The sequence below is a fragment of the Schistocerca gregaria genome, chromosome 1 (genome assembly GCF_023897955.1).
Source record: "Schistocerca gregaria isolate iqSchGreg1 chromosome 1, iqSchGreg1.2, whole genome shotgun sequence".
In the NCBI taxonomy this organism is placed as follows: domain Eukaryota; kingdom Metazoa; phylum Arthropoda; class Insecta; order Orthoptera; family Acrididae; genus Schistocerca; species Schistocerca gregaria.
Window position 1 is genome coordinate 676,169,856 of NC_064920.1, and position 20,014 is coordinate 676,189,869.

Sequence of the window (20,014 nt, forward strand, 5' to 3'; positions counted from 1 at the left end):
GGGCAGATGTGGACTCTGAACACAATTTATTGGTTATGAATTGTAGACTAAAACTGAAGAAGCTGCAAAAAGGTAGGAATTTAAGGAGATGGGACCTGTAGAAACTGAAAAAAAAACCAAAGGTTGTAGAAAGTTTCAGAGAGAGTATTATGGAATGATTGACAAGAACGGGCAAAAGAAATAAAGTAAAAGAAGAATGGGTAGCTTTGAGAGATGAAATACTGAAGGCAACAGAGGATCAAGTAGGTAAAAAGACAAGGGCTAGTAGGAATCCTTGGGTAACAGAAGAGATATTGAATTTAATTGATGAAAGGAGAAAATATAAAAATGCTGTAAATGAAGCAGGCAAAAATGAATACAAACGTCTCAATAATGAGATCAGCAGGAAGTGCACAATGGCTAAGCAAGGATGGCTAGAGGACTAATGTAAGGATGTAAAGGCATATATCACTAGGGGTAAGATGGATAATTCCTACAGGAAAATTAAAGATACCTATGGAGAAAAGAGATCCACCATATGAATATCAAGAGCTAAGATGAAAAACCAGTTCCAAGCAGAAGGGTGGAAGGGGTATATAGATGGTCTATAGAAGGGCGACGTACTTGAGGGCAGTATTATGGAAATGGAAGAGAACATAGATGAAAATGAAATGGGAGATATGATACTGCGTGAAGAATTTGGTGGAGCACTGAAAGACCTAAGTCAAAACATGGCCCTGGGAGTAGACAACATTCCATTAGAGCTACTGACAGCCTTGGGAGAGCCAGTCCTGACAAAAGTCTACCATCTGGTGAGCAAGATTCATGAGTCAGGCGAATTACCCTCAGACTTCAAGGAGACTGTAATAATTCCAATTCCAAAAAAAGCAGGTGTTGACATATGTGAAAATTACTGAATTATCAGTTTAATAAGTTAAGGCTGCAAAATACTAACACACATTCTTTACTGATGAATGGAGAAACTGGTAGAAGCCAGTTTGAATTCAATAGAAATGTTGGAACATGTGAGGCAATACTGACCCTACTATTTATCTAAGAAGATAGATTAAAGAAGGGCAAATCTACATTTATAGCATTTGTAGATTTAGATAAAGCTTTTGACAATGTTGACTGGAATACTCTCTTTCAAATTCTGAAGGTGTCAGGGGTCAAATACAGGGAGTAAAAGGCTATTTACAATTTGTACAGAAATCAGATGTCAGTTATTAGAGTCGAGGAACATGAGAGGGAAGCAGTGGTTGGGAAGGGAGTGAGACAGGGTTGTAGCCTATCCCCGATGTTATTCAATCTGTATATTGAGCATAAAGTAAAGGATACAAAAGAAAAATTTGGACTAGGAATTACAATCCATGGAGAAAAAATAAAGACTTTGAGGTTTGCTGATGACATTGTAATTCTGTCAGAGACAAGAAAAGGACCTTGAAGAGCAGTTGAACAGAATGGACAGTGTCTCTAAAGGAGAAGGTAAGATGAACATCAGCAAAGCAAAACAATGATAATGGAATGTAGTTGGATTACATCAGGTGATCCTGAGGGAATTAGATTAGAAAATGACACACTTCAAGTAGTAAATGAGTTTTGCTATTTGGGAAGCAAAATAACTGATGATGGTTGAAGTAGAGAGGATATAAAATGTAGACTGTCTGTGGCAAGAAAAGCGTTTGTGAAGAAGAGAAATTTATTAACATTGAGTGTAGTTTTAAAGTGTCAGAAAGTATTTTTCTGAAAGTATTTGTATGGAATGTAGCCTTGTATGGAAGTTAAATATGGACGATAAATAGTTTAGATGAGAAGAGAATAGAAACTTTCAAAATGGGTTGCTACAGAAGAATGCTGACGATTAGATGGCTAGCTCACATAACTAATGAGGAGGTATTGAATAGAATTGGGGAGAAGAGGAATTTGTCGCCCATCTTGACTAGAAGAAGGGATCGGTTGGTAGGACATGTTCTGGGGCATCAAGGGATCACCAATTTAGTATTGGAGGGCAGCGTGGAGGTTAAAAATCGTAGAGGGAGTCCAAGACATTAATACACTAAGCTTATTCAGAAGGATGTAGGTTGCAGTAGTTACTTGGAGTTGAAGAACTTGCACAGGATAGAGTAGCAAGGAAAGCTGCATCAAACCAGTATCTGGACTGAAGACCACAAGAACATCAACAACACACTGTCATTTTTGTATCTTCTACATAAATATTATCTGTGTAAGATGTGTTTCATTTTATCCATATTTGTGACATTTGGTTGACCTATGAAGATGGCTTAAGAAGACAAAAACTGATTCATGAAACAAATAAATGTAACTTTTGCAGAACGATAGGAATGTTTCTTGTTTATGTAATACTACTCAGCTTTTCTCGATAAGTCATCTTAGAACTTGTGTTTTAGCATCAAGAACAGGCTTCTCAACATCTTCAAGGCAGTTACTAAATTTCTTTGCCACTGACTTGGCATTTTTGTTCCTTGGCCAATGAGGTCACAATTACTGACTCCTGCATAAAAAGAATTGATTCATATATGCTGCTCGAATGAGACATTCTAAAAGTTGAAGTGTCAAAGCAAATCTAATTTATGAGAAGAATGAAAAGTGGTAATTTAATTTCATTTTCAGATTGGAGAGACAATTCTTGCAAATCTGGAAGATAACTGGCCATGGATAGCAGGCTTCATGGGTATAGCAGAAGTTGTTTGTATTGTCTACATAATCTTGATGCAGTTCTTGGCTGGTGTTATGGTTTGGCTGTCTTTATTGGCTGCTGTTGGACTTAATGCATACTGTGAGTATTTATACTCTAAGACCAAGAAGTTCACTGAGAGTTTATTCTTCACATACAACTTAAATAGAATAATTATATTCTTCACATACAACTTAAGTAGAGTAATTGTAAATATCCACTCATTAACATCCTGAGATATCACTCCAAATATGTCACTGGAGTGTGGCAATGATCTTAACAGACATTCTTAAGTCCTCTTCAATCTTAAGTTAAACACTATCAGTGAAAATCCTTACACCTATCAAAGCACTCTAAATTCTGTCTGTGTCCTTTTTGAAGAGAGTTTTGGGAATTTTAATTGTGCCTGGAAGAATATTACAGGTTTGTGTGTTTGTGTGTCATAGGGTGAGGGGGGGGGGGGGGGGGGGGGGGGAGAGAGAGAGAGAGAGAGAGAGAGAGAGAGAGAGAGAGAGAGAGAGAGAGACAGAGAGATACTCCCAGTGTAAAACACACTAGTTCTGTAAGGTTCGCAGAAGAGCTTCTCTAAAGTTTGGAAGGTAGGAGACGTGATACTGGCAGAAGTAAAGCTGTGAGTACCAGGCGTGAGTTGTGCTTCAGTAGCTCAGATGGTAGAGCACTTGCCCGTGAAAGGCAAAGTTCCCGAGTTCGAGTCTCGGTCAGGCACACAGTTTTAATCTGCCAGGAAGTTTCATTTCAGCGCACACTCCGCTGCAGAGTGAAAATCTCATTCTGATAAAAATATTTGTTTGAAAAAATTCTTGCTTTTTAAGACTTGTATTAAAAATGCATATCTTGATTCCTAACAAAGTTAGATACTTGATAGTAGATCAGTGAATATATAACCCTATAGCCTGGCAAAGTTTTGTTTTATTACCTTGGTTAGTCCCTGAGAAAATGGGATATAAATATCTTAAATATAACATTATCAAGAAAGGGCTTTGATACTACCCTTAAGAATAGTCATATATTTCTCCCAAAGAAATGGTTCTGGGAGTTTGCTACATAATTTTCCCAACATATTAGACATTGCTTTGAATCTTTGTCAGTGGATATTTTTCAGAATTTGCGTTAATACGCTCTGATGAGAGAAACAAATCTGTGACTAGTCACGATACTCCTCTTTGTATGTGCTTAGGGTCCATTGATTGACCTGAAAATGATCCCACACAACTGAGCACTATTCCAGTATTAGTCATAAAAAGGTTTTTATAATAACAGTGTTGTAGTATTCTACCAATAATCAAAGTCAGGTGGCTTGCGGAGTATGGATGTAGATGTAGATGTACATATTGTGTATTACCTTGGTTGTGTGATAGTTATCATCACAGATACTTACTCACTGAATTAGTGACACAACAAACTACAGTAATAAGATTTTAATTTTGTAGCTGGGGCTACAGTAACCTAATTTCTCATGAAACACACAACCTTACATTTGTGTACATGCGATGGGAATAAGTATCTACCCAAGTGAAGTGCCATGTGTACTTCCTGGAGTGTGTAAGTGGCAATTATAATTGTTCCTTGAGTTATTGTTCTGAGTTGCTTTCCATTCTAATAAAGTGGAGCTACCTTACAGGTGGATATTGTAATTTGCCTGCATTACTGGTGACTCCGAGACTAAAGTAGTTCACAAACAGAAATTATGGTCACATTTTGTGGTATTTTTTCATGGTCCCAAACAATGCAGCAAAATTGTTACTTACAATTGGTGAGGAGATCCAGCAGTTACAACAGGAGATTGAAGTTTTATGCCTGGGTACAGTGAACTTACAACCTTTGCTGATATTTTCCATACTACGAAAGTACCTACATATTGCTTGCCATTGACACCCGTCTCATTCTTGTCATCTGTACTGCAGTTACAGTTAAGGTCCACACCATTTTTGTCAGCACAACCTGAGATTTGGTTCACAATTTTAGAATTTATTTTCACCCAACAGAAGATCATGGTGTACCAGGAGCAATTTACATTGGCTGTCAGTAATTTAGACCAGAGGGTAATTGCTGTACTTATGGATATCATCCTGCAGTCTCCGCACTGACAGATCTGCCATGCTCTCAACGCTGTGTTGATCCCTTGTTGCATCAAGTTGCCTGAACAGAAGCTCAAGCAGATGCGGTATCATGAGTGAAGAGATGACAGAACCTCATTGGATTTCTGGAGGCATTTATGGGCTATGGTGGAAGAAGTTAGTGTAGTCTCCAAAGAGTTGCTACTCATCATCTGGCAACAGCAATTACCTCCACAGGTGCAGTTAACACTGATAATACAAGAGGGACAGCCCTTTGATAAATTGTTGTGGGTACATGATTGTGCACACAGCATGCTAGACTAGGCAGTTGTAGTGTCTGTAGCACCACCAGATACTGATGCCACACATAACAGTCAGGCATTGGAGGCATCAGAAGAAGACCTGCATTGTTGCACAGTGGCATCATTTTGGTGAATGACAAGTAAGACCCAATCTCATCAAGATTTACAAACCACACCGGAAAAGTTGGTCAACTGATTGCAGGTGTTGAAGCTTCAGATGGGTTCAGACAGATGCCCATGGGCACGATGTTTTACTAATCCACCAGCTCAGGACTGCACCTAAGATCAAGATGCCACATTGGCCATTTGTTGGTATCATAGATTGTTTGACCACAGGGCATGAAGTACAGGATGCCTTGTGATTACCCAAATGGCAAGAGCAGAGCTGTTCAACTGCAGGCTATGAAGAGCATGATGCCTTGAGATTATCCAAATGGCAAAAGCAGTCAGCAACAGGCACCACAAGCCATGGCACCTCTATGCGATGCTGACTTGATATGAAACACAGCCTAACACTAGTTCCTGGACCAGTGTGCTGCATTATCGTACCATGGAGACTGCAGAACCACCTGTCCTTGCAGATCAATCAGGAGTGCAACAGAAACACATGGGAACATTGCACCAGTTGCTCACTGCTGACAGACAATGTGGGTTAGTACTTTTGGTGGATACTGGTACATAAGTCAATACTCTGCCAACCTTGTACACACTGGATATAGTAGCACCAGAGTAATTACAACTGTTAGCTATCAATAACTCTAGTATCAGGAAGCTGGGTTGCAAAGAGTTGATAATCAACTTCAGTTTCACTACTCCTTTCAGTTGGACTTTTGTGGTAGTAGACATTTTCCCACCTATCTTAGGAGCAGATTTTCTTACACATTTTGTGTTGCCAGTGAATATGTCTAAAGTTGGCTCATAAGTGGAGTCAGCAGCAGTACAGTCAGTGAGGGTTTAAACAGTTCTGCAGATGGTAGGAAACATTGTATCAGCAGTATACATCAACAGCCTGTTATGCAGGGATCAACGCTATTGCACAGCTCACAGCACAAGACATTATACTACAACATATGGCCCCACGAACCACTAGTTGGGCGGTGCAACTGTAGAATTACACCAGACAAAATGTTGGAAAATAAAATAGTTTTTGAAGAGATGTTGTGTTCCTGTAACATACAACATTCAGACAGTCCCTGGGCTCACCACTACATTTGCTCCAGAAGAAAAAATGGTGCACTGAGTCATTATGGGGTTACTGGATACTAAATGCCAGGACCATTCCAGAAAAATGTCCTATTCCACATATTCAAGAATCTGTGTATGTTTTCATTGGTGCAACAGTTTTCGCAGTCCTGGGTTTCCACGAGGTCTATAACCAGATTCCTGTAGCAGCTATGGTTGTTCCCAAGACAGCAGTGATCACATGTTTTGGCCTTTTTGAGTTCTTGTGCATGATTTTCAGACTTCGAAATGTGGCTCAGACCTGGCAATGGTTTGTCGACATAGTGCTGCAGGGATTGCCATTTTGTTTTATGTATCTTGATAACATTTTGATATTCTCTGCTGATGGAAAATCACAACATCAGGTGTGTGGCTGAGGTACAGCAAAGGTCACGAATTTATGGTGTGTTATTAAAAGAAGACAAATCCATGGGTAGAGTTTCACAGGACTATATCTCCCCATCAACAGAAAAGGTGGCTTTGTTTCAAGAGCTGCCACATCCAAAGAATTACTGGCTACTACATTGGCTGCTAGGCTTAGAGAATTCTTATCAAGATTTATAAATAATTATGAATTCTTGGAGATGAAAAGTCTCCTCTAAAAAATCAACATGGATTCCCCAAACAGAGATGCTATGAAACCCAGCTCGCTCTGTTCCTCCATGAGATCCACAGCACTGTAGACCATGGTGCTCAAGACAATGCCATGGGTACTTCGGGAAGGCATTTGACACGGTCCCATGCTGATGTTTACTGAAAAAAAAAAAGAGCTTATTGAGTATCATAGCAGATTAGTGACAGGTTTCAAGACTTCCTTGCAGACAAAACTTAACACGTCACTCTTAACTGAGGAAAATTGACAGATGTAAAGGTAATTTCTTGACTACCCCAAGGAAGCAAGATAGGACCCTTACTGTTTACAATATATATAAGTGACCTAGTAGAAAGTGTCAGATACTGTCTAAGACAGTTCACAGATGATGTGTTTGATGGGACAGGTGATGTTAGTGACCAGACTGGCATATGTGATGGTGGGAAGATGTGTGGACAGGTCTTGCATCTATGTCTTTTACAGGGATATGGGCCATAAGTCAAGGGATTGGAAGCAGGTGTTATGTGAGGATGGACAAGTATATTGTGTAGGTTCGGTTGACAACGGAATACCACTGTAGGAGGGGTGGAAAGGATAGTGGGCAGGACATTTCTCATTTCAGGGCATGACAAGATGTAATTGAAACCCTGGTGGAGAATGTAATTCAGTTGCTCCAGTCCTGGGTGGTATTGAGTTACAAGGGGAATGTACCTCTGTGGCCAGATGGTGGGACTTTTGGAAGGTGTTGGGTGACTGGAAAGTAAGGCATGGGAGATTTATTTTTGTACAAGGTTGGGATAGATCTTACATTCCATCTAATCCTCACTCCCCCCCTCCCCAAGTACAAGCTTTTTCCTCCCTTCTCAATGCTAGGTAGCAAATTTTTCATTGTTTATCCCACAGTTCAGGTAGCACACCCCTTAATTGATCTAAAGAAAATCCTCTGGATGCCATCCTCATTTGGATCAAATTTTCTAAATTTCCCCCTGCTAAGGAAGGCATCATTTTGTGCTCTTATTAGGTTGCTTCCTGTTACTCCTCTATTATTTAATAGTAATTTCACTTTGTTCTTCACTTGTTGTGCAACTTTATACTTAACCTGGCAATAAGTGATTGCATCTTGTTTACCTCTCCGCAAACCTCATCTGCACATAGTAAGCATGTGTTTTGCTCTGATGCTATGTCAATAATGTGATCAAATTTTTTTGTCTATTGTCATCACCCATTTTGACATCAAAGAGTTTTATTCAAGTGTGTAATGTAAATTGCAGTTTTTCTGCTGAGTTCATTCTGTACTTAACCAATTTCAGTTTTGCCTTCTCAAAACATTTGTATATTCTGTGGCTTGCTGATCTAACTCATCATTGAGTGAGTCTGTCTTTTGACTACATTCACCACCCGCCTTCTTTATAAATTCCTCCATTCATTTGTTGTCTTCATCACTTTTTGTGACAAATTGCTTACTATTTTGGTCAATCCTTATAATAAGATCCTATTTTAATTGCTTACTTGTTTGTTCCAATCTTCTATTGCACTCTGAAAATCTTTGATTCTGCATTTTCACCAAAATTGGAAAACTTTCTGACTCAGGCCTATACTCTTCTTGTCTGATCTTGTCTAAGATAGGTTATGATTCTGCACTCAGGCTTTCTATGTTTATTGACAAACTACTGTCCCCTATACCAGAATCTCCCAACATCTCACTGCTGTCTGCTTCAGTTTTTATCTCTAACCAATTATTTTCAGCACTTGATACAATATTATACTCCTTATCTATTATCATGACTGTATTGTCTGACATGAATAAACATTTAATCAATGTGGCCTTCATCAACAATAGACACACATGCGTATGCACACGCACGCACGCACCCACCCACCCACCCACCCACACACACACACACACACACACACACACACACACACACACACACACACACACACACACACACACAAGTGCTGTCACAGGCAACTGAAACCACTCTGTGAACAGCAGCACCAGTACATGATGGGAGTATGAGTGAATGAATAAAAATTTGTTGCATGAGCAGAAAAAATATAACTGAGACACTGAACTCACAAATAACTTCCCTCTGTTGTACACAAGACATGATAAAAAATCAAATTACAAGCCATCAGTTCAGTTGCATAACCCACTTCTAAACACCACAATACACATTCATACATACATACATACATACATATGTACATATAGTCAAATGAATAAGGATTGACTTACATTTAAGAATACAGAAGATTCATGTGTATTTTAGTGTTGCTTTAACAAGTTTACATTGACTACTATTGAAAATCTCAGTATACACAGTTAATCAAACAATGGAAAATCCTGGATGGAAAGTAACATTATTTTTAGAAGGAAAGCTGCTTCTCGCCATATAGCAGAGATGCTGAGTTGCAGATAGGCACAACAAAAAGACTCAATTATAGTCAAAAAGACACAGTTATATTGCTGATTAACAAATGCTATACTATAACACCAAGTTTATAGTTCATCATCAACAATGTTTACTGTTTACATATGCTGTAATTATGAGATTGAGGTGTATTGAGGTTGGCATTGGGTCATAGCACTGCAACCGTCGTTTCACCATATCCTATATGTTTTCGATTGGTGACAAGCCTGGTGATCTGGTGGATCAGGGCAAATGGCTGACATCCTGTGACAAAAAAAAGGTACATGTTCTTGCAAAAACATGTGGTCATGCATTGTCTTGCTGAAAATTGGCATTTGGGGTGTTGTGCAAAAGGGGTATGACTACAAGTCACAGGATGCCATTCATGTAGGTCGAACTCGTCACAGTGCCCTGGACAAGCACCACCTGTGATTTGTGCTTCTGTGATTTGTACTTGTACCTAATAGCACCCCACACCACAAGGCCTTCAATTGGTAGTGTATGTCTTGTGCAAATGCACTCACTGTGATGCTGCTCCCCCTGTTTGCAGTGAACCCAAATGTGGCCATTGTTTTCAAACAAATAGAACTTAGATTGGTCCAAGAACACTGTTTGATGCTGTTTTGTTTCCTGTGATGTCGTTTCATATGCCATTGGTGTCTATTCCTGCACATTTTGTCAAAGATAGGCAAAGACGTGAGTGACCCCCATGTCACCCATGCCTTAGTAAATGGCAATGGACTTCATCCCTGATAGTGTATGATGCGTTATACTGTTCCACTATTGTTCCGGAGCTGAGGAGGACACAGGTCCGTTTTGCAATGCCATTTAGATGTGGTGTCGATCTTCTCAGGGAGTGGTCTGGGTGATACGACCTGACCTGTCTTGTCATGTTCTGTGGCCTTCTGTGAACCATCTGCACTCACCCGTTGCACCTCAAAACATTTTGTCCCACATGAGCAGCAATTTACCAGATGGATGCACCACATTCTCTCATCCCAATAATGCACCGTCTTTCAAACTCACTGATTTGATGGTACAGTTCTCACATACATTTGCGAGGCATCCCACGTGTCTGCTCAAGTCACATTGATACGTTACTTCTGGTTTATAGGAAGAACAAGAGCCGCAGGCACATTTTGCCAGTAGGTGGTGTGGCAATGGCAGTGTCTCCTTGAACCCATGGGCCAACATGCTTCAAATGCTAATCATTTATGCAGAATATACTAACATGCATGTCCTGTGAATATGAACGTCCTATATCTAGTCATTCAAAGTTTTCTGTTCTTCTGAACATGAGTGTAAAAACAAAAGTTATATCCTCATGTGAATGTTAGTTACACTCAGTACAACATATCTCTTTATATGAATGTTCACTGAATTATAATCAAATCCACATTTGTTGATTTTGTGACCACCGTGACACAGCTGATCATTACCTCAATGACACAACACATGAATGCAGAAAGGAAATTTTTCATATTAATTTACAAATACTTTGGCTGATGAACACTGATATAAAATGTACAGCTTCTACAGTGGTACAACTTCTATGGTGAAGTTTTAACCGCTTTTGTCAGTACAATGGTCAGCATTGTTGTAGGCCATGCAGCCAGCAACTCTCTCAGTGCCCACAATGAAAGCTCACGGATGACTTCATAACTGCCACACAGCCTGATCTCAGTAAAGATAAATTTTGGTTTGAGGTGGGCAGTGATAATGATTCCATTCAGTACACCTTCTTCCTCTGCATTGTAATGAAAATGAATGTTGAGTAGAGCAGTCATCCACTGAATGTTGGGAGCCACAGAAAGAAGTTTTGAACTTGCTTTTATTACTGACTACAGACGTCTCCCAGCAACATGAACTTAACTCACCACACTCTGTTAATAGAACACAAATTTTGCTATACATACCAAGAGCTATGAAATTTTCTGCCATAAAATACATTATTACAGAATTTATTTCACCTTTGGTGGGATTTTCAGTTGCAACACTCATTTTAACAGCTACTGTAGGTGAGTGAGTAACAATGTGGCTCACATGCTGTCACAGATATAAGCATCTGCATGAGTCAGTATAGTGACTGTTCTGTTTCCCCCACTACCTTCCAGGCTGCATGAAATTGAAGACTACTTTCTGGATAGTGCTATTATATGGTATAATGACTTTCCTGTTTCCTCCACTATTTTCCAGGCTGCATGAAATTGAAGACTACTTTCTGGATAGTCCTATTATAAAAATTCATCCATTATGATTTACAGATTTCATCATAGACACAGTGCAGATGAATATATTTTGCCTTGAAGAGAGGAGAAATTGTCAGAAACTTTTAGCCATTGTTAATCGTTAATTATCTGTAAACTGCTGTTCTCTATTTGTAGTTGCATGGGTTATAAATGTACATGATAAAACTGTCAGGAAAGCTGCTGCATTGACAAAGAACTATTACTGTTGTAGTCATGCTGATACTGTTTTTGAACAAGTGCTTAGTTAATATTTATGTGTGTACATTGATAATTGTCAGAGCATAGCCAATATTTAGATGTTGTAAGAGTACAGGCTTTGAAATTAGATAAACCATAGTTTGCAGGAGAAACGACTAGTGAGATATGTTTCTAATTTTCTTTACTTAGCAAGGATTCCAAATTTCTTGTATTATATCTACAGATAGCTTGAGTAAAGATCTTTGCACTAAACTAAATTGTGTAACTCTGAATGCTGGACAAGGAGTAAAGTGTACATAAGAAAACTGAGTGTCTATGATTGTGACTATAAATTGTAGAGTGAATAAAATGTATTTTTATTATAACATTACACTGTTAAGTTTTACACTTGAAAGTGAGTATAAAATTTCTAAGGTCTTGAAGTTAGCTTCATTTTTCCTGGCAGGGCTGTATAAATGGCAGACACAAAACAGTGTAGTTCTAAGAGTTACAAACATGCCAAACAATAAGCATAACTTACTAAAGCAGACCTATACGGTGAGCTGCCCAGGTAATAGAAGACTCATAAACACCACCACATGATGAACAAATGAAATGGGGAATCCTTCTTCTTCTCCTTGTTCTTCTTTCTTTTCTTTTCCCTCTTGGTGAGATGTACCAATCTCACAGGAAGACATAATATAAGGTTCAGTGCTGTTTAGAAAATAAGCACAGATTCCACCTGATATTTAGAGGCCTATTCCTAAGTAGACATTCATCATCGCAACATGACACACAGCAAGTATTTCCTGTGATATCCAGTTGCCAAATTTTCGTAATCAGCATGCTAATCTACGTTTATTTTGTGATGCAACACTAAATAATTGATGTACTGTAAATACTGTAAGTGACATGTAGTAATGATCACCTGAAATTAAGGCAGAAACTGTGCAACACGTATTTTCTATGACTTAATGATTTGCTTTCTGTGTAAATGAGTATCTGCATGTGAACATGTTATCTTTAGTTGAAATTAATTCTCACATTTCAGGTGTCTTTGTCAGCATAGTTGGTTTGATTCTATGTATTTTACTAACTGGATTACTGGAAAAATCATGCTTGAGAAGAATCTGGGTGTAGCTTGTTTGTGCATGTGTTGCTAAGCAAAAATAAATGTCAGCAAAACAAATCTGAAAGCAAAGCTAACTTCAATCTGGTCTTGATATACTATTATTATTATTATTATTATTATTATTATTGCCCCATTTTCTGCATTAATACTCATTAACTTTAGACGATAGTTCTACAGCAAAGTGTGCAGAATGAACTAGAATCCTAGACTCTAGGTCAGCACAGTGTCAGACAGTTTAATTTAAAAGCAAGCCAATCTACACTTCCTGGTCAACTTGCTTTTTTCTTGTTGTACACTTAGACACCAAAGAATTTTGTGCTTATTGTGTCTCTACTAGCATACATCCTTTAATTTTGATTTCTAGTGCAATAAGATGAATTTCATTTGATCTAAATCACAAAATCTGTGTCTTTCTGGGATTCAGATTTAATTAATTTTATGTGAAAAAGTTAGACATATGTCCAAAAGTTTTGCAATAGCCCTTTAAAGTAAATGGTTCCATCTTCAAAATATATACGGCTACCTTTTATAATTACCTACTGTGAATGTAGCTGTACTGCTGTGGTACTGTTTTTTTCCATTTTTGCATTCTGTTATTAATTTATTCATTATCATCCATTTGTTAGCCTGTAGTTTCCATTCTGAAGGAGAGCCTAAAGGATATTGCCATTGTCAACTGAAACCTCCAAAAATTACACTTGAGACAAACCTTTTCCAAAGTTGACTGTTAAGAACTAGTATATCCTGTTTGTTGACATCTTTTAAATGTTATTGCATGTTAACAGCTTGATTGCCAAACAACCAATACTGGCATCCATATAAAAAAATAAATTTTTTCTATTGTCTCATTTATCGTTTTGTGTTCAGGTGTGTATGCTTGTTATGCAAAGTATGATGAGTTACGTACTAAGGCTCCTGAAGAAAGCTCCTCAGCCGTCCTTGCAAACAAAGACACTTGGTTGGTTCTTCTCATTTTGTCATCTATTATGCTGGTGATTGTACTGCTCGTTCTTTTGTTTTTGCGCAAAAGAATAAATATAGCAGTTGGCTTAATCCGAGAAGCAAGTCGGTAAGTTCTAAACATTTTCTCCTATCCTATTTGCCATCAACTGTGATTGTATTACTACAATATAACTACATAAAATTCAGATACTTTCTAAGATATTATTTAAAACTTGAAGGAAATCACATTTCTCTCAGCACAGAATGAGAAACTTTTATTTTACTAATACTTCAGTAATATACCAAGTGTATCATTTCACAATAGTAATAACAACAACAATAATAATAATATTTATTTATACTTTGATTGTTTTTCACAGTGATTAAGATAGGTTACTTCTATAATGGTACACAGTATACACAAAATATAGATACTGTAACATGGAAACAAATTTTTATTTCAGTTGTGTACAAAAACAATAAAAATCACATATTCTAAAACTTCCTTATATTTTGTCATGTATAGAGTTTTTACACACACACACACACACACACACACACACACACAAAAACACGCGTGCGCGCACGCACACACGCACGCACACAAGGGCATACACATAAATTTGTGCAAACAGAGGTAAGATTCTAAAATCATGATTTTTTAGTTCAAAAAACTTTAGCAGTTCCTCTTGATTACTTAAAAAAACTTTAATTGATTAATACTCCTCAATTTGAGGAAACTGGCTAATAAACTGTAAATACAGTTACTGAATTTATGCCTTAAATAACACTGTTTGCTTAAAAAACTTCATGTCTGGTCATGTTGGTGAATTTATTGCATTCTTTTCTTTGCTTCTATTTTTTAAAGTTGACTGGAATAATTAAAGTTGAGTAACAGGTTTTTAAAGCTTCATTTTTGGGTTGTTTGGGTGAAGTGTAACCCAGGCTGATATGCGACAAGATGAATGTGGGAAACCTACAGTTACAGTGCCCAGTGCAATGGACTGTTAACAGCCTAGGTTTGAACAAAACTAACAACATGTTGTGCTTTGTTGCACTTCACAGAGTTTGGAATTACCCAGTTTTCTGAAGTGGAGGATTTTCCTTGTTCATTTTTCGTGCTTATTTTTCCTAATTTGTAGGGCCTAATAAGTATTTTCACCTTTCAATTGATGCACTTGGTTCCATATAGAACAGATGAATACATCTATGGTATAACAAGGCAGTGATCTTCAGAGACTACTACAAGCACTCTGTCATTCTAAAACTGAATGTTATTTCAGCAAGCTGTGATGGGGCTTCTTTGATCACAGACAAATGGTAAACTAACATTGTGATTATGTAACAATATTATGAAAAGGAAAGTTGCTACTCACCATACAGCAGAGATGCTGGGTTGCAGATAGGCACAACAAAAAATCTGTCACAAATAAAGCTTTCGGCACATAAGGCCTTCTTCAAAAACAGACAACAGACATACGCACACTCATGCAAACACAACTCACACACACATGGCTGCAGTCTCAGGCAACAGTAGCTACACTGCGAGCAGGAGCACCAGTGTATGATGGGAGTGGTGACTGGGTGGGGGTAAGGAGGAGGGTGGGGTTGGGGAGGGGGAGGGATAGTAGGGTAGGGGTGCGGACAGTGCAGTGCTGCTGGGGAGGGCACAGGGAGGAGTTGGAAAGGTTAGCTATGTGCAGTTGGGACGTGATGGAGGGCAGTGGAGAGGTGGGGAGAGGGGGTAGCCCTCCATACACATGCCCTTCACACTGATATCCCTGAAAATACCACAAATGAAAATTGAGACTTACATATTAAGCTAGTACTGCTGAAATATCCCATATTCCAGGATGTCATGCTGTGGAGCACATGTCCTTAATGCTAAGCACAACTGTGCTCTAATATCCCCTGAAACGATAACCAACTGGCTGTTTCTTTCAGCAGTTCAAGAACAGGATGATGCTACAGTAATCAGTTTAGAGTAATCCTATGTTGTTGTTGTTGTGGTCTTCAGTCCAGAGACTGGTTTGATGCAGCTCTCCATGCTACTCTATCCTGTGCAAGTCTCTTCATCTCCCAGTACTTACTACAACCTACATACTTCTGAATCTGCTTAGTGTATTCATCTCTTGGTCTCTGTCTACCAATTTTTCCCAGCACGCTGCCCTCCAATACTAAATTGGTGATCCCTTGATGCCTGAGAACATGTCCTACCAACCGATCCCTTTTTCTAGTCAAGTTGTACCACAACTTTCTCTTCTCCCCAATTCTATTCAATACCTCATCATTAGTTATGTGATCTACCCATCTCATCTTCAGCATTATTCTGTAGCACCACATTTCAAAAGCTTCTCTTGTCTTCTTGTCTAAACTGTTTATTGCCATGTTTCACTTCCATACAAATACTTTCAAAAACGACTTTCTGACACTTAAACCTATACTCAATGTTAACAAATTTCTCTTCTTCACAAACACTTTCCTTCCTATTGCCAGTCTACATTTTATATCCTCTCTACTTCGACCATCATCAGTTCTTATGCTCCCCAAATAGCAAAACTCATCTACTACTTTAAGTGTCTCATTTCCTAATCTAATTCCCTCAGCATCACCTGAATTAATTTGACTACAGACCATTATCCTCATTTTGCTTTTATTGATGTTCATATTATAACCTCCTTTCACGACACTGTCTATTCCATTCAGCTGCTCTTCCAGGTCCTTTGCTGTCTCTGACACAATTACAATGTCATTGGCGAACCTCAATGTTTTTATTTCTTCTCCATGGATTTCAATTCCTACTCCAAATTTTTCTTTTGTGTCTTTTACTGCTTGCTCAATATACAGATCAAACAACAACGGGGATAGGCTACAACCCTGTCTCACTCCCTTCCTGACCACTACTTCCCTTTCATGCCCCTCAACTCTTATAACTGCCATCTCGTTTCTGTGCAAATTGTAAATAGCCTTTTGCTCCCTGTATTTTACCCCTGCCACCTTCACAGTTTGAAAGGGAGTATTCCAGTGAACATTGTCGAAAGCTTTCTCTAAGTCTACAAAAGCTAGAAACATAGGTTTGCCTTTCCTTAATCTATCTCCTAAGATATGTCATAGGGTCAGTATTGCCTCACTTGGTCCAAAATTTCTACAGAATCCAAACTGATATTCCCCAAGGTAGCCTTCTACCAGTTTTGCCATTTGTCTGTAAAGAATTAGCGTTGGTATTTTGCAGCCATGACTTATTAAACTGATAGTTCAGTCATTTTCACATATGTCAACACCTGCTTTCTTTGGGATTGGAATTATTATATTCTTCTCGGAGTCTGAAGGTATTTTGCCTGTCTCATACATATTGCTCAACAGACAGTAGAATTTTAACAGGGCTTTCTCTCCCAAGGCTGTCAGTAGTTCTAATGGAATGTTGTCTGCTCCTGGGGCCTTGTTTTGACTTAGGTCTTTCAGTGCTCTGTCAAACTCTTCACGGAATATCATATCTCCCATTTCATCTTCATCTACATCGTCTTCCATTTCCATGACATTGTCCTCATGTACATCACCCTTGTATAGATCCTCTATATACTTCTTCCACCTTTCTGCTTTCACTTCTTTGCTTAGAACAAGTGGTTCTTATTTGTCCAAAGGTCTCTTTAATTTTCCTGTCGGCAGTATCTGTCTTAACGCTAGTGAGATATGCCTCTACATCCTTACATTTGTCCTCTAGCCATCCCTGCTTAGCCATTTTCCATTTCCTGTCGATCTCAATTTTGAGCCATTTGTATTCCTTTTTGCCTGCTTCATTTACTGCATTTTTATATTTTCTCCTTGCCCTCATCTTTTTAACTGCTTGACCCTCTGCTGCTTTCACTATTTCATCCCTCAAAGCTAACCATTCTTCTTCTGCTGTATTTCTTTCCCCCATTGCTGTCAATTGTTCCATGATGCTCTCTGTGAAACTCTCTACTACCTCCGGTTCTGTCAGTTTATCCAGTTCCCATCTCCTGAAATTCTCAGCTTTTTCCAGTTTCTTCACTTTTAAACTGCAGTTCATAACCAATAGATTGTGGTCAGAGTCCACATCTGCCCCTGGAAGTGTCTTACAATTTAAAATCTGGTTCCTAAATCTCTGTCTTACCATTATGTAATCTATCTGAAACCTTCCTCTCAAATCCTATAGAATGAAGTAAAGACACACTGAAATACAACTCCTTCAGCCTGTTGCTAAATTAAGCCACTTCTAAGTGTCAAAAACACCCTATATGTTAAATATTGTTCCTGTTGCATAACAAAGTGACTTACTTGCAAGGAGTTCTATCTAACACATCACTTTATCAATATTATATCTTCTCTTCTGAAATACATATTGTAGAATAATGTGATAGAATGTTTGGCCAGTACTAATCCTCATAATGAAAATTCCAAGCATGGGTACTCCTGGTTGGTCCGTATAGAAGTATAATAAACTATCCTAGCTTTTGGAACTACTACACTCCTGGAAATGGAAAAAAGAACACATTGACACTGGTGTGTCAGACCCACCATACTTGCTCTGCACACTGCGAGAGGGCTGTACAAGCAAAGATCACACGCACAGCACAGCGGACACACCAGGAACCGCGGTGTTGCCCGTCGAATGGCGCTAGCTGCGCAGCATTTGTGCACCGCCGCCGTCAGTGTCAGCCAGTTTGACGTGGCATACGGAGCTCCATCGCAGTCTTTAACACTGGTAGCATGCCGCGACAGCGTGGACGTGAACCGTATGTGCAGTTGACGGACTTGGAGCAAGGGCGTATAGTGGGCATGCGGGAGGCCGGGTGGACGTACCGCCGAATTGCTCAACACGTGGGGCGTGTGGTCTCCACAGTACATCGATGTTGTCGCCAGTGGTCGGCGGAAGGTGCACGTGCCCGTCGACCTGGGACCGGACCGCAGTGACGCACGGATGCACGCCAAGACCGTAGGATCCTACGCAGTGCCATAGGGGACCGCACCGCCACTTCCCAGCAGATTAGGGACACTGTTGCTCCTGGGGTATCGGCGAGGACCATTCGCAACCGTCTCCATGAAGCTGGGCTACGGTCCCGCACACCGTTAGGCCGTCTTCCGCTCACGCCCCAACGTCGTGCAGCCCGCCTCCAGTGGTGTCGCGACAGGCGTGAATGGAGGGACGAATGGAGACGTGTCGTCTTCAGCGATGAGAGTCGCTTCTGCCTTGGTGCCAATGATGGTCGTATGCATGTTTGGCGCCGTGCAGGTGAGGGCCACAATCAGGACTGCATACGACCGAGGCACACAGGGCCAACACCCGGCATCATGGTGTGGGGAGCGATCTCCTACACTGGTCGTACACCTCTGGTGGTCGTCGAGAGGACACTGAATAGACCACTGTACATCGAAACCGTCATCGAACCCATCGTTCTACCATTCCTAGACCGGTAAGGGAACTTGCTGTTCCAACAGGACAATGCACGTCCGCATGTATCCCGTGCCACCCAACATGCTCTAGAAGGTGTAAGTCAACTACCCTGGCCAGCAAGATCTCCAGATCTGTCCCCCATTGAGCATGTTTGGGACTGGATGAAGCGTTGTCTCACGCGGTCTGCACGTCTAGCACGAACGCTGGTCCAACTGAGGCACCAGGGGGAAATGGCATGGCAAGCCGTTCCACAGGACTACATCCAGCATCTCTACGATCGTCTCCATGGGAGAATAGCAGCCTGCATTGCTGCGAAAGGTGGATATACACTGTACTAGTGCCGACATTGTGCATGCTCTGTTGCCTGTGTCTATGTGCCTGTGGTTCTGTCAGTGTGATCATGTGATGTATCTGACCCCAGGAATGTGTCAATAAAGTGTCCCCTTCCTGGGACAATGAATTCACGGTGTTCTTATTTCAATTTCCAGGAGTGTATTTCCCTTCAGAGTTAGTAATGAGGGATAGGTTAGGGAAGGCTTGACAAAAAGAAGCAGGTCACTGAGAGCCCAGCATGAAACAAAGTCCTTTGTGATTTTATGTGTGTCTATCAGCAATATTAAGAATTTAGCCTTTTGATGGTAGGTGCTGGCCAGATTTTCTGTCCCACAATTTTCTTGACTGAATTTTTCTTTTGATACAATTAAAATTGGTCATTGAAAAGGGTGCTGTTCCTTATTTCATATGCAACAATATGATCCTGTGTCTCAAAGCAACTAAGAAATAATAAATTTCTTCAAATCTAGCAAACCTGTGAAGTTTT

At 39.7% G+C, this 20,014-nt stretch overlaps 1 protein-coding gene across 3 annotated transcripts in view; it reads left to right on the forward strand.

Annotated features, from left to right (window-relative positions):
• Nucleotides 1–20,014, forward strand: part of LOC126363070 (choline transporter-like protein 4) — a 243,910-nt gene that overhangs the window by 142,162 nt on the left and 81,734 nt on the right. For all 3 annotated transcript variants that reach the window (XM_050007935.1, XM_050007936.1, XM_050007937.1), the window contains 2 exons: nucleotides 2,611–2,776; nucleotides 13,707–13,908. In XM_050007935.1, the coding sequence (XP_049863892.1) occupies nucleotides 2,611–2,776; nucleotides 13,707–13,908 (368 nt within the window). The remainder of the gene's footprint in view (nucleotides 1–2,610; nucleotides 2,777–13,706; nucleotides 13,909–20,014) is intronic.